Source organism: Pangasianodon hypophthalmus, chromosome 12 (genome assembly GCF_027358585.1).
Source record: "Pangasianodon hypophthalmus isolate fPanHyp1 chromosome 12, fPanHyp1.pri, whole genome shotgun sequence".
NCBI classification, from domain to species: Eukaryota; Metazoa; Chordata; class Actinopteri; order Siluriformes; family Pangasiidae; genus Pangasianodon; species Pangasianodon hypophthalmus.
Window position 1 is genome coordinate 9,449,019 of NC_069721.1, and position 18,537 is coordinate 9,467,555.

Here is an 18,537-nt window from a genome sequence, read left to right on the forward strand (position 1 = left end):
GGAAGGTGACCCCAAAAATCTTGGGGTGGGAGAATACAAAGGTGTTCAGTGTGTTTGAGGTCAGGGCTCTGTGCAGTCCTCTCTAGTTCTTCCACATCAACCTTGGCAAACCCAAGGAACCCTTTATGGAGCCCGGTTTGTCCACAGGGGCATTGTCATGATGAAACAGGTTTGGGCCTTTGAGTTCCAGTGAAGGGAAATCTTAATGCTACAGCATACAAAGATATCCTATACAATTGTTTGCTTCCAACTTTGTGGCAACAGTTTGGGGAAGAACCACATATGGGTATGATGGTCAGGTGTCCACATACTTTTGGCCAGTGTATATATCACTTATTTATGATGCATAAACAAATAAAATGGACTACTATAAGAAAAACATAAACAACAACTTAGTTCAAAGCATGTACAGATGTGTGTAATTTAATCATTTTTCAAGATTTTCATACATTAGTCTACCATACATGGGGCAGCATGGTTCTGGGTAATTAGGAGAGTCTTAAAACACAGTAAGTGGAGAGTGGAAAAGTGAAGGGATATAATGGATGTACATCTTATGAAACATCTTATTAAAGTGCACATAGGGTTTATTTCTCCTCTGCCAATTAGGCTGACGTGGTTAAAAGCCCTTCTCCTGACACAGAAAGCCTACACCCAGTAAACTATCCCACTTTACTGCTGATCATATCTATCCTAAATTTTTTGTTACTTTGGAGAAATGTATTGTTTGGTTTCACTGACTATGACAGAAAGGTCTGCTCTCAAATTTATTTGATCAATTTGCTTATTATTTTAACCAAATTTTACATTCATAAATCAAAATTTACCAAAAAAAAACCTAACTTTTTAGAGCTATCTCTAAAAAGTTATACTTTTTTAGAGTAAATCTCAAACAATACGTTCCTTCAATCTCTGAATGTTCTAACAAAAAGTTGTTAAAACTAGTTATTTTAGGGTTTACAAGATATTTGTGTAACTCTTTATTAGCTTTATTATTTATTTATTTATTTTATTATTATTATTTATTTGGTTTACTTTCTTATTACTTCTTTATTTTTCATCTACTGATCCCCTGGCGCTTTCAGATGTTTTTGTATAGTATACACACGTTGTTCACCTGTTGTATACTTGAATAAGAGGAAAACTGATTTTCGATGAACTGATTAAAAAGAAAGAAAGAACGAAAGCCTACACCCATGAGACAGAAAACGAAAGCCAGCAGTCGCATCTGTGGAAATCGAAACTTAGACTACGTCCTAAACTAGCCTACTACCCTACTAAACAGTGTGTCTGATCTATAGTCCATTTCAGCACTGTGCTAGTTTGGCATACTCTTTAGGAATGTAGTTGTTTTGGTCGTTACTTCTGCCCAGCTTTGGTGTCGGAGCTTCTCCGCCTGTGGATCACAAGACACGAAAGCTGTCGGGCGCCACATCAGATTTTAAGCCTTTTTAATTGTTTTTCTGGTATTTTCGACTGACAGCATCATAGAACAGAATAGCAAAACCTTTTGCGCAAGTATGGCAGTTGATTCAGTGCGCTTAGGAGTTGTGTTTATTTGCCTCGGTTGATTTTAGTGGCTTTTCGGCTACAGTTGTTATTTATTTGGTTTGGAGATGCAGTGCCCAGAATGTCAGTGGGCTGTAACGGCGTCTTTCCGCTTCTGCCCCGAGTGCGGACACAGACTGAGCAACCAGCCAAGCAAAACTACAGGTGAGGGATTTTATATCGACTGCTTCTGTCATTTTACATGACAGTAACTAATGCACTATCTACATGAATTGGTATAAGGCTTTAAAATTTGTCGGGATATATAGGCCCACGCCTTCCTTATGATAAATCGTAATCTAAATGTGATCTGAGAAAGTGGACTGGGAAAAAAAATAAAATAAATACATTTAGGAGACCAAGAACACTCCTCTTAATTGTGTTCATTATGTTTAGTCTAAATGTATATATAGGCTACACAGACTCACTTTATAGCCCTATCGAGTTTAAAGCTCTATTCTGCCTCCTAGAAGTATAGCACTTTAAAAACATCCATCCATTTAGCAATCTCTCTCTCTTTCTGTTGGGGGTTCGGGGTTCGATTCCTGTCTCTGCCTGTGTGGAGCTTGCACATCCTCCCTGTGCTTTGGGGGTTTCCTCCCCCAGTCCAAAGACATGCACTGTAGGTTCATTGGCATTTCCAAATTGTCCATTGTGTATATGGGTGCCATGTGATGTTTCCTGTGCCTTTAGTCCCCTGGAATAGGCTCCAGGTTACCCTGTGTGTTAATATATATATATATATATATATATACACTATATTACCAAAAGTATTCGGTCACCCATCCAAATGATCAGAATCAGGTGTCCTAATCACTTGGCCTGGCCACAGGTGTATAAAATCAAGCACTTAGGCATGCAGACTGTTTTTACAAACATTTGTGAAAGAATGGGCCGCTCTCAGGAGCTCAGTGAATTCCAGCGTGGAACTGTCATAGGATGCCACCTGTGCAACAAATCCAGTCGTGAAATTTCCTCGCTCCTAAATATTCCACAGTCAACTGTCAGCTTTATCATAACAAAATGGAAGAGTTTGGGAACAACAGCAACTCAGCCACGAAGTGGTAGGCCACGTAAACTGACGGAGAGGGGTCAGCGGATGCTGAAGCGCATAGTGCAAAGAGGTCGTCGACTTTCTTCACAGTCAATTGCTACAGAGCTCCAAACTTCATGTGACCTTCAGATTAGCCCAAGTACAGTACGCAGAGAGCTTCATGGAATGGGTTTCCATGGCCGAGCAGCTGCATCCAAGCCACACATCACCAAGTGCAATGCAAAGCGTCGGATGCAGTGGTGTAAAGCACGCCGCCACTGGACTCTAGAGCAGTGGAGACGCGTTCTCTGGAGTGATGAATCATGCTTATCCATCTGGCAATCTGATGGACGAGTCTGGGTTTGGAGGTTGCCAGAAGAACGGTACATTTCGGACTGCATTGTGCCAAGTGTGAAATTTGGTGGAGGAGGAATTATGGTGTGGGGTTGTTTTTCAGGAGTTGGGCTTGGCCCCTTAGTTCCAGTGAAAGGAACTTTGATTGCTTCAGGATACCAAAACATTTTGGACAATTCCATGCTCCCAACCTTGTGGGAACAGTTTGGAGCGGGCCCCTTCCTCTTCCAACATGACTGTGCACCAGTGCACAAAGCAAGGTCCATAAAGACATGGATGACAGAGTCTGGTGTGGATGAACTTGACTGGCCTGCACAGAGTCCTGACCTGAACCCGATAGAACACCTTTGGGATGAATTAGAGCGGAGACTGAGAGCCAGGCCTTCTCGACCAACATCAGTGAGTGACCTCACCAATGCGCTTTTGGAAGAATGGTCAAAAATTCCTATAAATACACTCCTCAACCTTGTGGACAGCCTTCCCAGAAGAGTTGAAGCTGTAATAGCTGCAAAAGGTGGACCGACATCATATTGAACCCTATGGGTTAGGAATGGGATGGCACTTAAGTTCATATATGAGTCAAGGCAGGTGACCGAATACTTTTGGTAATATAGTGTATATATATATATATATATATATATATATATATATATATATATATATATATATATATATATATATATATATACACTCACACATACTGTATATTTCAATCTAATTATGGTCCATAAGGTGATTTATAGGCTGGCCCCAGTCCACAGTCCACAGGGCATGTGTTTGACATCCCTGGTCTAATGTGTAATATTACAACGTGATAAATGCCTATAAATATGTTGAACTTTATTATATGGATGGTGAATATTCATATGTTTGTGAATTAAAAAAACACAAAAGACTGAAACCACAGCTTTGACAAGGAAAATTCTGTGGAGTAAGCCTACATTAATGAACTGTTTCCTTTGCAGATGGAAAGTCCCCAGAACAACTAGTCCATCAAGATAAAGAGGGAAAACAAAACCAGCCAGATTCAGACACTGATGCCAATTCATCCTCAGAGCATTGCACTGAGATTCCAGGAGCTAGAGTCAGAGAAAAGGTAAACAGTTGTGAAATATACTGTTTGAAGATTTTGAGTCCTAACCAAACAGTATAATAATGCTCAAGTTCATATAGACTTTACTTGGCTCTTTTACCTCACCCCTTGTCCAATGTTTCATTTTGCTAGTAAAATCAGCCATTGTGCGTCACTCCTTCTTGTATTATAGTGCAATATAACCATATCCATTCAGAATGTCAGAATTATCATAATTATTATGGGTTTAGTAGTGCTTAGACACTTATAAGCACAAGGGGCAAAAATAATCCATTAGCCAATTGTCCGTATCTCATCTAAGACTAAGCCACATTTATTGATCTGACTGGTTTCAGTATGCAATTTCTGATTCACTGATTTTGGGCGTTTTGGTTTTGGGCAAATTTCCCCTAAAAAAGATAGATAAACGATTGTGTTCCCTTGCCAATAACATACTAATAGTTAATAATACCATTCAAAATGTTTTCGTAAGAGGTGAAAAGCTGAAAGCAAGTGGGACTGCGTGTGAGTTTCAGAGTTGGTTGCACCAAACTAAAAATATCTAAAAATGTAATTAGCTTGTAATTAGAGTCAAAAGTCATCCATAACATGGTTTTTAAATGGCTGCTGTCCTAGAATTTCACTGTTGGGAAAATTTTAAAAAGTGTCAAGGGCTATGTTGCTCTCTGTTCTCCTCAGGTAATTTCAAATCCAGGTCTCACATCATCACTGACTGACACAAATCAAGATAAAGATGGTTATGCCTCTGAGAGAATGCCCAATAAAATCTCTACTGTCGAGGAAGCTGTACCACAAGATGGCACCAGTTTGTCTTCTGAAAAAGCAACTGAAGGAAATGTTAGGCGGTCTATTGATACAGCTTCCCAAAACACACAGACATCACCCCATGTCCAGGATAGAATGTCTTTCCAGTCTCATCAAATGTCCTCTTCAGATTTTCCAAATACACATGTTTTGCCACGGAATACAAGAAGTGAGGAGAGTGAGTGCTCTATCCAGTCATTTCCAGCACCACCTGGCATAAGGTCCTCTTCATCTGAAGCATCCAGCCAGAGCAATGTGAGGCCAGACTCTGTCAAGTGCCAACTCACTGAAGAACATGCTGAGATGGAAGTGAACAGTAACTCTTCTGAGCCTGATCCAATGAACAATCTCAAGACAGAGTCTCCTACAGATGATTTTTCACCTCCCAGACCAGATAACGAGTTGCAGTCTGTACAGTGTGCCCTGTCAACTCAACCACAGATAAAGGACCAAAATGAACACAAGTCACCGCCTAGTGTGAATGAAGCAACAAACGTGGTGTTGAGCAGTCAGACACTGTCTTCCACAGCTGACATATTGCTTCCTTCAGGTGTCTGGAACACTAAAGCACCTGATACTAGTTCTCATGGGGACCTTGCCAAAGCACAGACTGAGGACTTGAATCAGCAATCTCCAGTTCCTCTGCAGCCTTCAATCAGCCATACTACTGAAAGCACAAAAGAGGAAACACACACATTTCAATGTACCACTGGACAGGGTGAAAAACAACAAAACCCCTTGAACAGGAAATTATTTGGGCCATATAATAATGAGGTATGAGTTACTCTTAAAAAAAAAACTTATCATTTTTTCTAGTCACTTGCTTAGATCTATTTTTTGTTGCATGAACATTTATCCAACTCTAGGAAGGAACTGCTGCAAAACCCAAAGCAGACAATGTTGGCAACCAACATCAAACTAAACACGAAGACGTCAAAGCACAAAAAAAAGAAACATATGACCTTCAGAAGATAAGAGACAAAGAGACCCCTAAACAAGGCTTTAACACTGAGAAGCCTTTGCCTCAGGAGAAAAATGTCCCTGCAGACCAAAATGATGAAGTGGGTTTTCAAGAAGTATCATCAAAGAAGAAAAAGGGCAACCAGAACCAGTATGTTTTGCATAATCTCCAGAGATTTCACTTCCTTTTTAACTGTTAAAACAGTTTTTTTTTATTAAAACAGAATCTCTTACTTGTTTCATTTCTTGTAATTGTATGTTTTGCTAAGTTTGTTTCTTAATTCAATCTATTAGCACATCAAACCAACAACAGGATCCCAAAGACATCACCATTTTCTTTCATGCCATCTTATCTAAACACTTTAACATAGACCCATCAAGAGACTCTGTTACCATAAGATCGGGTCCTTTAGCAGGGAATTGGAGTCAGGATATTTTGAAAATGGAAATCACAAGGTAAGTCATTAAAAACAGCATCTCTTTTTACTTTCATTCATTCTCTCATTCTTTCATTCATTGGTTAATGGATTGATTGCATAAGAAAAATATCCTGAATAGAAAACTTCATACTTACCTATCTTAATATTTAAGTAATTAAGGATTGTTTTTTCACATTACATTTCGTTAGTGAGTGACTGATGTTAATACAATGCCCTCCAATATGCTAATGTTACTTCAGCCTCCATTCACATGTACATATTTTACTTTTACGGCACTGGAGCAGACTAGAATGAATTAGCATTGCCATGAACACATAGCAAAATAATTTTTAAAAAATCGTGTAACATCAATATCTAGGTAAAGCTCTGATTTTTCTCACTAAATTCTCTCTCTACAGAGACTTAGGAAACAATGGTTATCTTGTGCATGGAAAACTACAAACTAGCAAGAAGAATGTTAGGAATTGTATTCCTTATAAATATGTTGTTCTCAAGCAAGGCAAATATGAATATGAACATATCTACAAACCTGTTGAAAGGGTCATTGTTAATCGATGTCTTTCAGTCAGAGAAAACCTACTTACACAACAAGGTACTGAAACATTTTTTTATTTTGTAAGTGTTTAATTTTTACTGATAGGAAACTTCCATGCTTTTTAACTGGGCAATAAAGTAGTATTTGTTTCTTTGTGTTGCAGGGGAATGGCACCAGTATGATGACATAATATGTGTAAAACCTCCACATGGTGTGGTTGAAATATTCAGAAACTGGCTTTTGAGAACAAAGCCTGATTTATTGCAGGGAAGATATATAGCAGGATGGATCATGTTGCAAACAATCAGTGACATGCTTAATGAATGGAGTAAGGTAAATGTGAGGAACTTTTTTGTTCAGCTCCAGCAGTTCTTCGAAACTTATTCAAATCCCCGTGTATATGAAGAACAAGCAGTACTATGGCACTCTCTGCAGTACGGTGAAAGAGAGGTATGATACACCGCACAAAAACATTTAAAAAAGATATTAAAATATTTTAAAAGATATAATTTAATTTGGGTGTTTTAATACAAAATCTTTTTTGCAGTAAACTCCATCAATTCTCTTTTTTAGGTGAAAAAACTTCTCACAGATTTCATGCAGGGCAAGATTGCTTCTCTTCAAACAAACACAAATAACTTCATATCAGATCAGCAAAGAGCAGTGGTGATCTTGCTGCTGGTTTATCTGAAATATGATCTACACATAGATCAGAAAACAGCTGTTGATATTGGCTGGCTGCTTTGTCTTCCCAAACTGTCAAAGAAAGAATTCACTTCCTACTGGGATGCGTTGGTGCAGCCTCTTCAACAGGAATGGTATGAATTTGTCCTCAGTAGGTAGTTTGTGATAATTTATAGTTAGAGTTGATATGCTGAACATATTAACATGCAGATATATTTGTTGTCATGTTGAACTGTATAACAGACAAACATTTATATTTGTAAATGTTAAATATATTTATTTTTTGTTTCTTTTTATTTAATAGGGTTGCAGATAAAGTCAGAACTTTTTGTCAGATTGCATGTAACAGAAAAACTACCAACTGGATTCTTGTTCTTCCTATGCTGCATCTTTTGGAGAGAGACAGCAAACCATTTGAGCCAAACACACAGTCTACAAGACAAGAGTTTGATATTTGGGCAGGACTTAAAGGGTTGAAAATTCCTGATGTTACAGACTCCCAATACACAAGGTAATTATGTTTGATCTGTCACATCATATCTTCACAAAAGTGTTTTCAAAATGACTATCTGTTCAGTCACATGATTAAAGTATTTTAATTGCATGTTGTTATCAGTATAATCACTATGTATGGCTGATATAATGTATGTGATATAATGTATGTGATTGCTTATTTTGTGAACATTTTGTGAACAACACAACATTAAATGCAACTATAAGCAAATAAAAATACCTGTTGTTTCTAATAAAGCAAATATGTATATATTGGCAACCTGCAACAGTATAATTGGAAAAAAACACCCCAGGATGTGATGTTAATGCAAAATAATCAACTATAAAATGTTAAGGTTCCCTCCCTGTTATTTCTTACAGGGCGCTTATGAAGGTCATGGAGGACCATAAACATTTGGTTGGCATAGATCAGTTACTTTCCCGCTCATGGATGTGTGTGTTGGGTTTCAACAATTTGCCAGAATATACAGCCTTGATTCCTGTGGATATCCTAGATGTTCTTGTCATGCTAAATTACAGACTTGACAGCAGAGCACTGCAACATGACAAAGAGGTAAGCTGAACTTCAGACTTATTCTATTTGCTCAGCTTCACTTACACTGCATACATGGGACAGTGACATCAAACATTTTATTTTTGTTGTACAGTCAAAATGAAAGCAATGCAAAAGTAATACAACGTGACATTTTAATTATGTGATGTATTTATTTATTTGTTTGTTTATTTATTGCAATTTCGAATTAAAGATGAGTGAGAGAATTTTGACAGCAACATTTTAAAGAGTCACTGCAAGAGGCAGATTTCTCAGTGCCAAATCAGATGCTGTTAAAAAATCATTATAATAAATATCTATTTTAGGTTTTATGGAAATATAAAATGTTGACGTCCCTTTATTAAGTCAAGGGAAAGTGTGTAGTTGAAATATGCTGGAAAAAGTGATATGCTAACTATGCACATAGAAATGTCACATAGTAAACACAATTACCCCAAATGCACATTATTGACAGTTTTGACTGTATTAATAGTTGTTGAAGATGTCTTATGTAAACAGTACGCAAAGAATAAAACTTTACTTGATGTTTACATTTTTCATGTTCGGTCACAGGAACTGAAGCTGTTGTTTTCAGATCTCATGTCTAAGACTAAACACCAACAATTCAGGTATATTAATTTTATTTAAACTAATCAAAGAGCTATGTAAAATACATGAGAAGACCTTGATATTTAAAAAACAATTTGCACTAACATGTAAACTTTCCAATTAGTATTAAACTGAGTAACTGAATTCTTGTGTATTCCTTATACTGTACCTGCTCCCCAAATACAGCTGCAAGAAAAAGTTTGTGAATTGTTTGAAATTACCAGGGTTTTTGCATTGATTACTTACAAAAATGTGGTCTGATCTTCATCTAAGTCACAATTATAGACAAACACAATTAACTACTAACACATAGTTTAGTAGTTTTCAGGTCTTTATTGAACATATTGAGTAATCATTCACAGTGAAGGCTGGAAAAAGGAGACCGTCTGTGCTGACAAGGGCTCCAAAAGCTAATTGCAGTCAGTTGTTTCAATTAAGGAGATGAAATTGGAAGTATGGGTTGTGCAGGTGCTCTGCCCTTTAAAAAAAGACACCCAAAGTCTGGTTACTGACAAATCTGTTCTTCTGGAGAACAATTGATTAGTGTGAACCATGCCTCAATCACATCAGCGTTCACAGGATCTTAGAAGATGCATTATAGAGATGCACAAAGCTGGAAAAGGCTACAAAAGCATTTCTAAAGACCTGGGTGTTCATCAAACTATGATAAAAAAATTGTCTACAAATGGAGGAAATTCAAGACTGTTGCAACTTTTCCTAAGAGTGGGTGTCCTGCAAAGATCACACTAATCCTGAAAGAGCAGAAAAAAAGAAAGTAAGGGTAACAGCAAAAGACCTGCAGAAAACACTACAGACTGCGAAGGTCTTTGTTCATGTGTCCACTATCAGAAAACACTAAACAAGAATTATGTTAATGGAGAGACACCATGAAGGAAACCACGGCTCTCCAAAGAAAAAAACCCATTGTGGCAAAAACCACCTGGATGCTCCACAATGCTTCTGGGAAAATGTTCCTTGGACAGATGAGACAAAAGTTGAACTTTTTTGGCAATAATGCACAACAATATGTTTGTGGGGAAAAAGCACTGCACACCAACACCAAAACCTCATCCCAACTGTGAAGCATGGTGCAGGGAGCATCATGGTTTGGAGCTGCTTTGCTGCCTCAGGGCCTGGACACCTTGCAATCATTGAGGGAACAATTAATTCAAAACTGTATCAAGACATTTTACAGGAGAATGTCAGTGCAACAGTCAATAACTTCAAGCCTAAGAGAGGTTGGGTGATACTACAAGACAATGACCCAAAGCACACAAGTAAATCAAATGAAGAATGGCTGAAAAAGATACATGAAGAACATTCATGTTTTGGAATGGCCAAGTCAGAATCCTGACCTTAATCCAATTGAGATGCTGTGGCATGACCTAAAGAGGGTGGTTCAATCAAGACAGCCCAAAAATATTGATGAACTGAAACAATTTTTTAGGGTGGAATGGGTCAGAATTTCTCATCATCATTGGGCCACTTACTTTTACTTTTTCCAGGCTGCACTGTGAATGACTACTCAAAGTGCTCAATAAAGACTTAAAAAGTACTACTATTTGTGTGTTATTAGTTTAGTCTACAGAATGTGTTTGTCTACAATTGTGACATTAGATGAAGGTCAGACCACTTTTTATGAATAACCAATGCAAAAATACTGGTAACTCCATAGAGTTCGCAAACCTTTTCAATATAGTCTTCCAAAAATAAAAAGAACACAATGAGCAATCTTTCTCTGTTTCTGTTTTTTTTTTTTCAGGTTCAAAGATAATGACTATGGTGAACTCTGCCTTACAAAGTCTTTAAATCTTTTGGCTAAAATTTGCCGAAAGTACAAGGAAACATGGAATTATGAAGTTTGTCTGGAGTGTCTGAAACTTTTCAGTCTGGTCACAGATATGCACAAACGTCTTAGTGAAAAGGTACTCATTTTGTACCTAGAAAGTTTTCTTTCCAAAAGCTATATTTTCCTGTTCTATATACTGTATGTGACAGTGTGGGGAAAAAAAACTGTCAGACTCTATAGCTAAACTATGACAAACAGCCAAAAAAGACGAAAAACTGTGTGTACACATAGTTTTGTGTGTAAACCATACATATTCTTTAGTTTCTGTGCATACAATATGATTTATCAAGATATTATTGTGCATTAATATATTTAGAATTACTCCTGACCATGTGCATACAGAAGCCCCCTAAACTGATTATGAGGAACTCTTATTTCACTTATTGTCAATCATGTCAGCATAAATACAATTTAAAAAAAATTTTTTTTTTACTTTAGCAGAACTTTAACCCGAAAAACAAACAAACAAACAAACAAAAAACTAGTTTTAAGTACTATAACTACTTGTGATTGAGACATGCAAGAAAGAAACATATTTCAGTTCAGGAAGGCCTGGAGTTGTAAGATCTACAGTATATAATAGAAAATGTCTAAATATCCCATTTTTAGGGTGTTCCATTGCACCACTCATATATGTAATACAAATTTTTTTAAACTGAAATGGTCTCAAGCTAAATATATGCTTTAAGCTGTTGAATGTATGGTAACTGATGTGGCAGTGTTTTTCGAAAGTAGATTTGTGATTACATGTGTTAGGGTACAAAGTATTTGCACTGAAAACTCCCACATAAGTGTTGGTGTGGGACATCAAAAAAAAAAGAAAAAAGAATAAAAAAACACAGATGTTATTTCTAAGTTTGCACATCAAACCAAATTGGCCCCCTGATGTTCTCATAACCTTGCAAAGTCCTTCTAATGGTCACATCACAATTTCTGCTACCCTAAATGAATTTTCCTTTCTTGACTTGGCCAGGATCTCAATCAGGATTCATCCAAATAATATTCCCGCACATTTGAGGGAACTATACCCTCCTGAGAAGTGACATGTTTAGCCAACATATTTGATTTTCTGAGATATTTTAGGAGCGTATTTCAGCAATTATTATATTCCAATCTCTATAGTGCCAGGCTTCTATCTCGTTAATCCATTACAAGTTGTTGTTTTAAAGGAATCAGATGAGGTCCAGAGAGAGAAGAGCAAGGAAGTGTTCTTGCAGGCAGAAAGAACTGTAAGAGAATGGCTCCGAAACACCTTCCCCGATCATTTACTAGCCAACTCGTACAACTACACAAGTTTCACTCATGTTCATGAACTTGAGGTAGGTAATTTATTCATTTCATACATATTTTTGACAAATCAAGAATATAGTTGTGATCTTGTGATTTATTGATAATTAGGCATGGAGTAAGCTGATTTCACTGACTTTTGATAACAAGGAGCTTTGCTCAGAATGGAGAAAAAAATTCTTAATTCAGTTTGAAGGAAAGCTGAAACAGGTAAGAAAAATAGTGTTTTTGTGATGTTTAATTGAATACTTGCAAAATATGTGCAGAATATCTGAATCTACTATGCCACTGGTTTATACACACCATGCTATTTTACTGTCATTAGGAAAACCCAATTCATCAGGTTGAAATCTACTGCAACAAAGTAGAAGAAGTGAACTCTAAGTTTCCTTTATTATCTCCCTCCTTTGAAAACTGTGCATTAGAGGCTGTTACCTCTGTGTGTCAGGTATTGATCATATCCATTCCTTTAAAAGTTAAGGAAAAACATTTCTCTACACAGATATATGATCTTAATGTCATTCTTGTTTTCATAAATCAGAGTGGATCTGAGAAGATTTTGTTTGAAAAACTCAGCAACCATGACTTAAGTAAATTTGGAAAGCTGGTATCTGCAATTGTACTCAAAGCTTGGCCAAAGACTGAAGATGGAAAGTGTCAAGATGGAGAGGAGCTGGTAGTACAACATCTATTAACATGGCCCACAGCAAGCAAAATCTTTCAACTACAAGGTGTGAATTTACAGTGATACATGCTGCTCCTTTGCTAGTTTAACTCTTATTTGTCCGTGTTTTGTACAGCATTTTAAATTGAGTTTTTCCTCAGGTGCAAATGGGAAACTCATTGATCAACTCACAGACAAAGCCAGGGAGCTAATGGCCATGGCAGGCTCTGCATTCAGCTGTGTTGCACAAAAATTTATCCAAGGAGACATTACAATAAAGCTCCTAAATCAGATTCTGGAGAGAGAGGATGCATTCACTGAGCTTCTAAGGATTGGTAATCACTCAAACCTACCGGACAAGCATTATTCAGCTTTACACACTATATGCATGTTGCCCCACTTTAATGTAACTTCCAAGATCTTAGTCAAGGTCTTTATTGTATTGAAATCTTGATCTACACTTCCCTGCAGATGCTTTGTGTGATGATGGTCGGTGCAAAGACAACAGAGCTGTGAAAACTCTGCTTAGAAGAAGGAAAGAAGAAGTTGAGAACATCTACCATGAAAAAGAGTTCATTGCATGCTTACTGCGTGTGTGCCACACACTCCCAAACCATGTCAAAGGTATTTTATTTGTTTATTTATATGTAATTCCAGAGCATAAAAAAGTATAATAATAATAAAGCAGAACAGATCAGCACATTATGCAGAGGAAAGGGGACAAATTGTTAATCAGATATACACAGAAATAGAAATATGAAACTTCAAACACAAGTTAAACTCACTTCCTGTCACCAGCCCAAATCATTTATACACTACCATGAATTACTATTAAAGTGCACAAACATCCAAATAGTGCAACAAATAACACAAAATGCTCACTTATTCTTAATACAGACATGATAGACACAATTGTAATGAGGAAGTCTGAGGTTTTGGGTTACAGTTGCAAGCTTTTATTTCAACAAAATTGAAATTATCAAGTGATTTATAGTCAAACAAACAGGTCAAACACACTGGCATACACACTATTATATGTATGTAAATAAGGAAAGAAGTGGAAGTAAGAATTATAAGGCAGAGGTCAATAATGGAACACAGTAAGAATATACAGCTCAGTAATGCACAAAAACAAACAACTGCAATACTTTGCAACTTTGCAATTTGAGCGTGTCTGTGGCATGTTGATATAATTCATCACTAAGAGTCCTTAATGAGCTACGGCTAACTAGTAGCATTATGTATGTAACAGGATCATCCATGAAACAAGTTAGTTCCTGTTATCATTTACACTCGTTCCCTTGACAGCCTTGGCAGTCGTACTGCCATTAAACCAAAAAGCACTCTATCCTGATGACAGTGCCATTACAGAAAACTTAACATTACAGCTTTACTTCTGACTGTTACAATGTGCTGACACTAGAGACTTCTTCCAAGATTCCATTCATGTGAAGCATCCACCATACAAGTCAGCTATTCAACTATTCTATAGTTACGTCTGTAAGTTACTGTAAAAACAATAATTAATTAGAAGGAAAGCCTTAATATAAACCTTGCAGACAGAACTATTGTCCTGTCCTGCTGTTAATCAAAAAAAAGTTGAAAATTAATCAACACCATTTGACCAATCAGAATTCAGCATTCAACAGGACTGTGGTATAAAAATGCGTAATTCACTTGTTTCATATTTTATAAAAAACACTCCTACGTATAACTTTCCTGTCCTGCATGCTTGTTTGATTTCATTACACATGCTGATTTAATAATAATACTGATAATAATAATAATAATAATAATAAATGCCATTAATATCTTGAAGGCATGTGATTTTTTTTCTGTGGGAATTTTAAAACAAATTCTTCAATATTTCACAGTTGATATTGAGGAGCTTGAAAAGAAGCATACAGTTAATGTGGAGCAGATGTGCCTGGACGAATTCATGGAAGTTCATCAGCTCGATGAGAGTTCTTCAGAAGTGACTGGACTGGTCACATATTTCAACCTGTGTGATCTCACTAGAAAGATGGCAAAGCAACTGCACGCTTTGAAAGACAGCTACATCTTTTCTGTGTGCTGGGAGAACCAAGCCAAAACACTCTCATACACTGAGCAAGATGATGATGATGATGATGGTGATGAAACAGAGCCAATAAGAGAAATGGAGCCATGCACACTAGAGTTCATCCATGTGAAAATATTTGAGCCTTGTCACAGTCAATACCAAATGATCTACACCAGTTTGAAGGACGGTTCTATAACGTTCCAGATGGTCGATAGTATCTTTGAGGTGTATAAGGGCAAATATGATGAGCTTAGAAAAGATCTGGAAATCATGTGTAAAATAAACCCTAAAGATAATAAGCGGTGGATTAAGGATAGGATCTATCAAATCAAACAGTACCATGGCCTACACTTAGCAGCAGAATCAGCTCAAATAATCATGGATGTCAAGGAAGCCCTATGCCCTGAGGGAAACTTCAAAATACTTAACAGACTGCTTGATGTTGTGAGTTATCAAAGCAAATGTATTACTAATGTAAAATATAATTAAAATTAAAGAGCCTTTATGCTGAACAGTATGTGAACACTCATAATAAATTTACATTTAAAGATATAGGAGCAAGATGTAATTACTAAAATATTGTTTGTTTTTCAGAGTAAAGCTGACTTTATGGAGGCAAGCTTGGATCAAATTGATGACAACTTAATAAGTGCCAAAGATGTACTCGCAGACATAACAGAGGGTCGCAGACTGTGTCTTCAGGAGCTTAGCCTTAGAAGAAACTTTGCTAAGTGGGTCAAAGAAGCCTTGCCAGGTAAGTTCTTAACCTGGGGTTTAACCTGTAAATATAATACGGTTAGTATTAACAGAATGTACTGCATTGTGCTGTACTGTACCAGACAATACTGACCTGTTTAGTTGTATTTATATTCTCAAAATGGAGTATGTTGTCTTAACCCTGCTTTATGATGTAGAAAGTTATGACTAAAAGCATATGAACTTAGCTTTCCTTTTTATTGTCTAAGCCTTAAACTTAGATTTCTACTTTAACATCTCAAGGTTTCAGATATCTCAGATATCTGAGCTGGGATTTCTATTTGTTTCCATATTGCTATTGTTTTTGTTAAAATAATTTCACATAATTTTAGATCACTCAATTATCAAATAATTTTAGATTAGAACTAATTTTATAACTCTTTGACATTCACAGATATCAGTCAGCTTAAAGTGTTTGTTGATCTTGCAACAATCTCTGCTGGAGAGAATGCTATGGATGTCGATCGAGTGGCCTGTTTCCATGATGTTGTGCAAGGATACTCTTCCATGCTTTATGGGCTAAGCGCTGATTCTGATTTTGATGCGTTTAAGAGAGCCCTACAAAAACTGTGGAAAGCCCTGGAAAGTGACAGCAACATCGCAAAAAAGCTGGTATGCACAATATGGCAGTTTGTAAAAATTTTTATAAAGAAAGTTCTCAGTTTTTACAGGTTACTTTTACAGGTAATTGTAAATCTAACTATGTATATAGTATTTCAAGACCTTCCTTGGATTTATAAGTTTAATCTGACTTATTGAGCTAAAGATATGTTATTTGCATGCTACTGAATATATGTGAAAACTTGTCCATCACAATATAAATTAAAAGTATTTTTAAAAAGTAAAAAGTTAATTATAAGTTAACAGTCATAATAAAGTCACTATGGCTAGAATTGATAGTACTGTTGATTGCATCATGTATGTTTGAATTCATAGAAATGTATGCATTTTATCTACTGTCTATAAATAGAGAGACAGTGCTCGACACTTGGATTGGCTAAAGTCAGTGAAAGAGAGTCATGGCTCAGTGGAATTGTCCTCCCTCTCTTTTGCCACAGCCATAAATGAAAGAGGAGTATATTCCATCACTGCCCAAAACCAGAAAAAGGTTTATATTTATGTTACTTTGTGAATATGAATTTGCATTTAATTGTTATTAATTAGTCTGCATTTTATTCCTTTAGTAAAGTGTTCGATAAAATGCAGTGTTCACTTAGAATATTATAAATATTTAATTTATGTTAGGAGGTACATTTTTAAAATAGACTCTTTCTACAACAGATCACCATGGAAACCGCTGTCAAACTTTATGTCCCTGAGGGACATGGAGAAGAACAGGAGATTCGCTGTTATTCTTTAGAAGATGTTAGAGATCTCCAAAACAAACTCATGCTTATGTCTGGGAAAGCGGAGCACAACAATGAGGTTGAACATTTCACTGAGGTAAAAAAAAAAAAAAAAAAAATCTGAGGTAGAATAAGTGTGCCTTTGACAGACATTTGACAGGAGCTGCTTGTTGGCTGACTCTGGTGCAATAAAACTTGTTCTTTTGTTCCTAAGGTTTTTGACCATGTTCAGAGACTAGCTGGGATATTTCTTGATCTTCTTTCTGCTGGAAACCCTTTATTCAGGCAGTGGGAAGCGAAAATCAACTGTTGTGCCATAAATTCTGATCATCTCACCAACCACAGAATCATTATAGACTTTAATTTGAGTAGCATTCTTGAAAAAATAGCAATAGATGGTAATGTTGTTGAACAACTACCAAAACTTTGCAAGAAAATGGAAAAGTACCTAACTGACTGGAGGAATTTTATGGAAAAACAGAGATCTGAGAACTACTACCTTAATTATTACACTGCTGAGCAAATTGTCTATCTTTGCGAACAGCTCTCTTTGAAACATTTAAATGAAGACTTAGATGAGTGTGCATTGATGATGCTCTCTTTTATCAACCCTAAGTCTTCTACATCTAATGTGTGGAAAACATGGAACCTTGTATTTCAGGATTCAGATTCTTTGATATCTGAGGAAGGCTTAAGTGTACAAGATGTCTCAGACAAAGATTCTGGGTTAGATACTTTAGATTTCATTTGGGATAAGTATATCACAGACATGAAGACCTTTCTACCAGATACCCTGGATATCTCAGGTTTAGGGAAACTTCTTGAGAGGCTGAACAATAACTTGAAGTGGGATTATGAGGAGGATGACCAAGAAGAGTTCAGGCCTTTATATCCAGATGAAGAATCAAATGAGATAAGACGAGAGTTGCCAAAGGGGCTGATGCTGGGTCGTCCCAATCTCATAGTTTGCCAAAAAGAAGAAATCCTTTTGACTTGTCTCAGTGTTTACTCTACCAGCGAATATGCACCACTGCCATCATATGATGAAGTCCTACTTTGCAGTTCAACCACTCCGTATGAGCATGTGGAACTTTTTCTAAGACGTTGCCTCACCACTGGAAATATCACTGAGAAGATCTACACCTTGTTATATGCTGATCTCTTGAGTTATGAAGTCAGTTATGCTGTGGAGCAGTTGTTCCACAAACTTCATTCTGGATCAAGAAGGGATTACAAACTTGTGATTATTTGCAGCTTGGATCAAGAACATGCTTACATCCCCTCAGCATTTAGTCATTTCAAGCTGCACATAGTTCCAAGAGAATCCTTAGAGAGACTCCAAACGTATCTCTGTAGACACTACACAGTGCCAGCAGAGCAGGCTAGCGCCGCTACTGTATTCAAAGACAGGCAATCTGTTGGAATTGTGTCATCAAAACGAGCAGGAGTTGGTGAGTAATGGAAAACT

At 36.8% G+C, this 18,537-nt stretch overlaps 1 protein-coding gene across 1 annotated transcript in view; it reads left to right on the plus strand.

The window, feature by feature from the left end:
- Positions 1-1,273: 1,273 nt before the first annotated feature.
- The window catches only part of LOC113527682 (E3 ubiquitin-protein ligase rnf213-alpha), a 37,322-nt gene continuing 20,058 nt past the window's right edge, over positions 1,274-18,537 (plus strand). The window contains exons 1-24 of the mRNA XM_026915708.3: positions 1,274-1,713; positions 3,901-4,031; positions 4,707-5,606; positions 5,699-5,943; positions 6,087-6,248; positions 6,631-6,824; positions 6,931-7,217; positions 7,341-7,585; positions 7,756-7,962; positions 8,325-8,517; positions 9,070-9,125; positions 10,868-11,030; positions 12,124-12,273; positions 12,353-12,451; positions 12,567-12,689; positions 12,783-12,972; positions 13,067-13,240; positions 13,377-13,529; positions 14,780-15,411; positions 15,562-15,721; positions 16,118-16,335; positions 16,694-16,831; positions 17,005-17,166; positions 17,284-18,520. Of these exons, the coding sequence (XP_026771509.3) occupies positions 1,617-1,713; positions 3,901-4,031; positions 4,707-5,606; positions 5,699-5,943; positions 6,087-6,248; positions 6,631-6,824; positions 6,931-7,217; positions 7,341-7,585; positions 7,756-7,962; positions 8,325-8,517; positions 9,070-9,125; positions 10,868-11,030; positions 12,124-12,273; positions 12,353-12,451; positions 12,567-12,689; positions 12,783-12,972; positions 13,067-13,240; positions 13,377-13,529; positions 14,780-15,411; positions 15,562-15,721; positions 16,118-16,335; positions 16,694-16,831; positions 17,005-17,166; positions 17,284-18,520 (6,316 nt within the window). The 5' untranslated portion in view covers positions 1,274-1,616. The remainder of the gene's footprint in view (positions 1,714-3,900; positions 4,032-4,706; positions 5,607-5,698; positions 5,944-6,086; positions 6,249-6,630; positions 6,825-6,930; positions 7,218-7,340; positions 7,586-7,755; positions 7,963-8,324; positions 8,518-9,069; positions 9,126-10,867; positions 11,031-12,123; positions 12,274-12,352; positions 12,452-12,566; positions 12,690-12,782; positions 12,973-13,066; positions 13,241-13,376; positions 13,530-14,779; positions 15,412-15,561; positions 15,722-16,117; positions 16,336-16,693; positions 16,832-17,004; positions 17,167-17,283; positions 18,521-18,537) is intronic.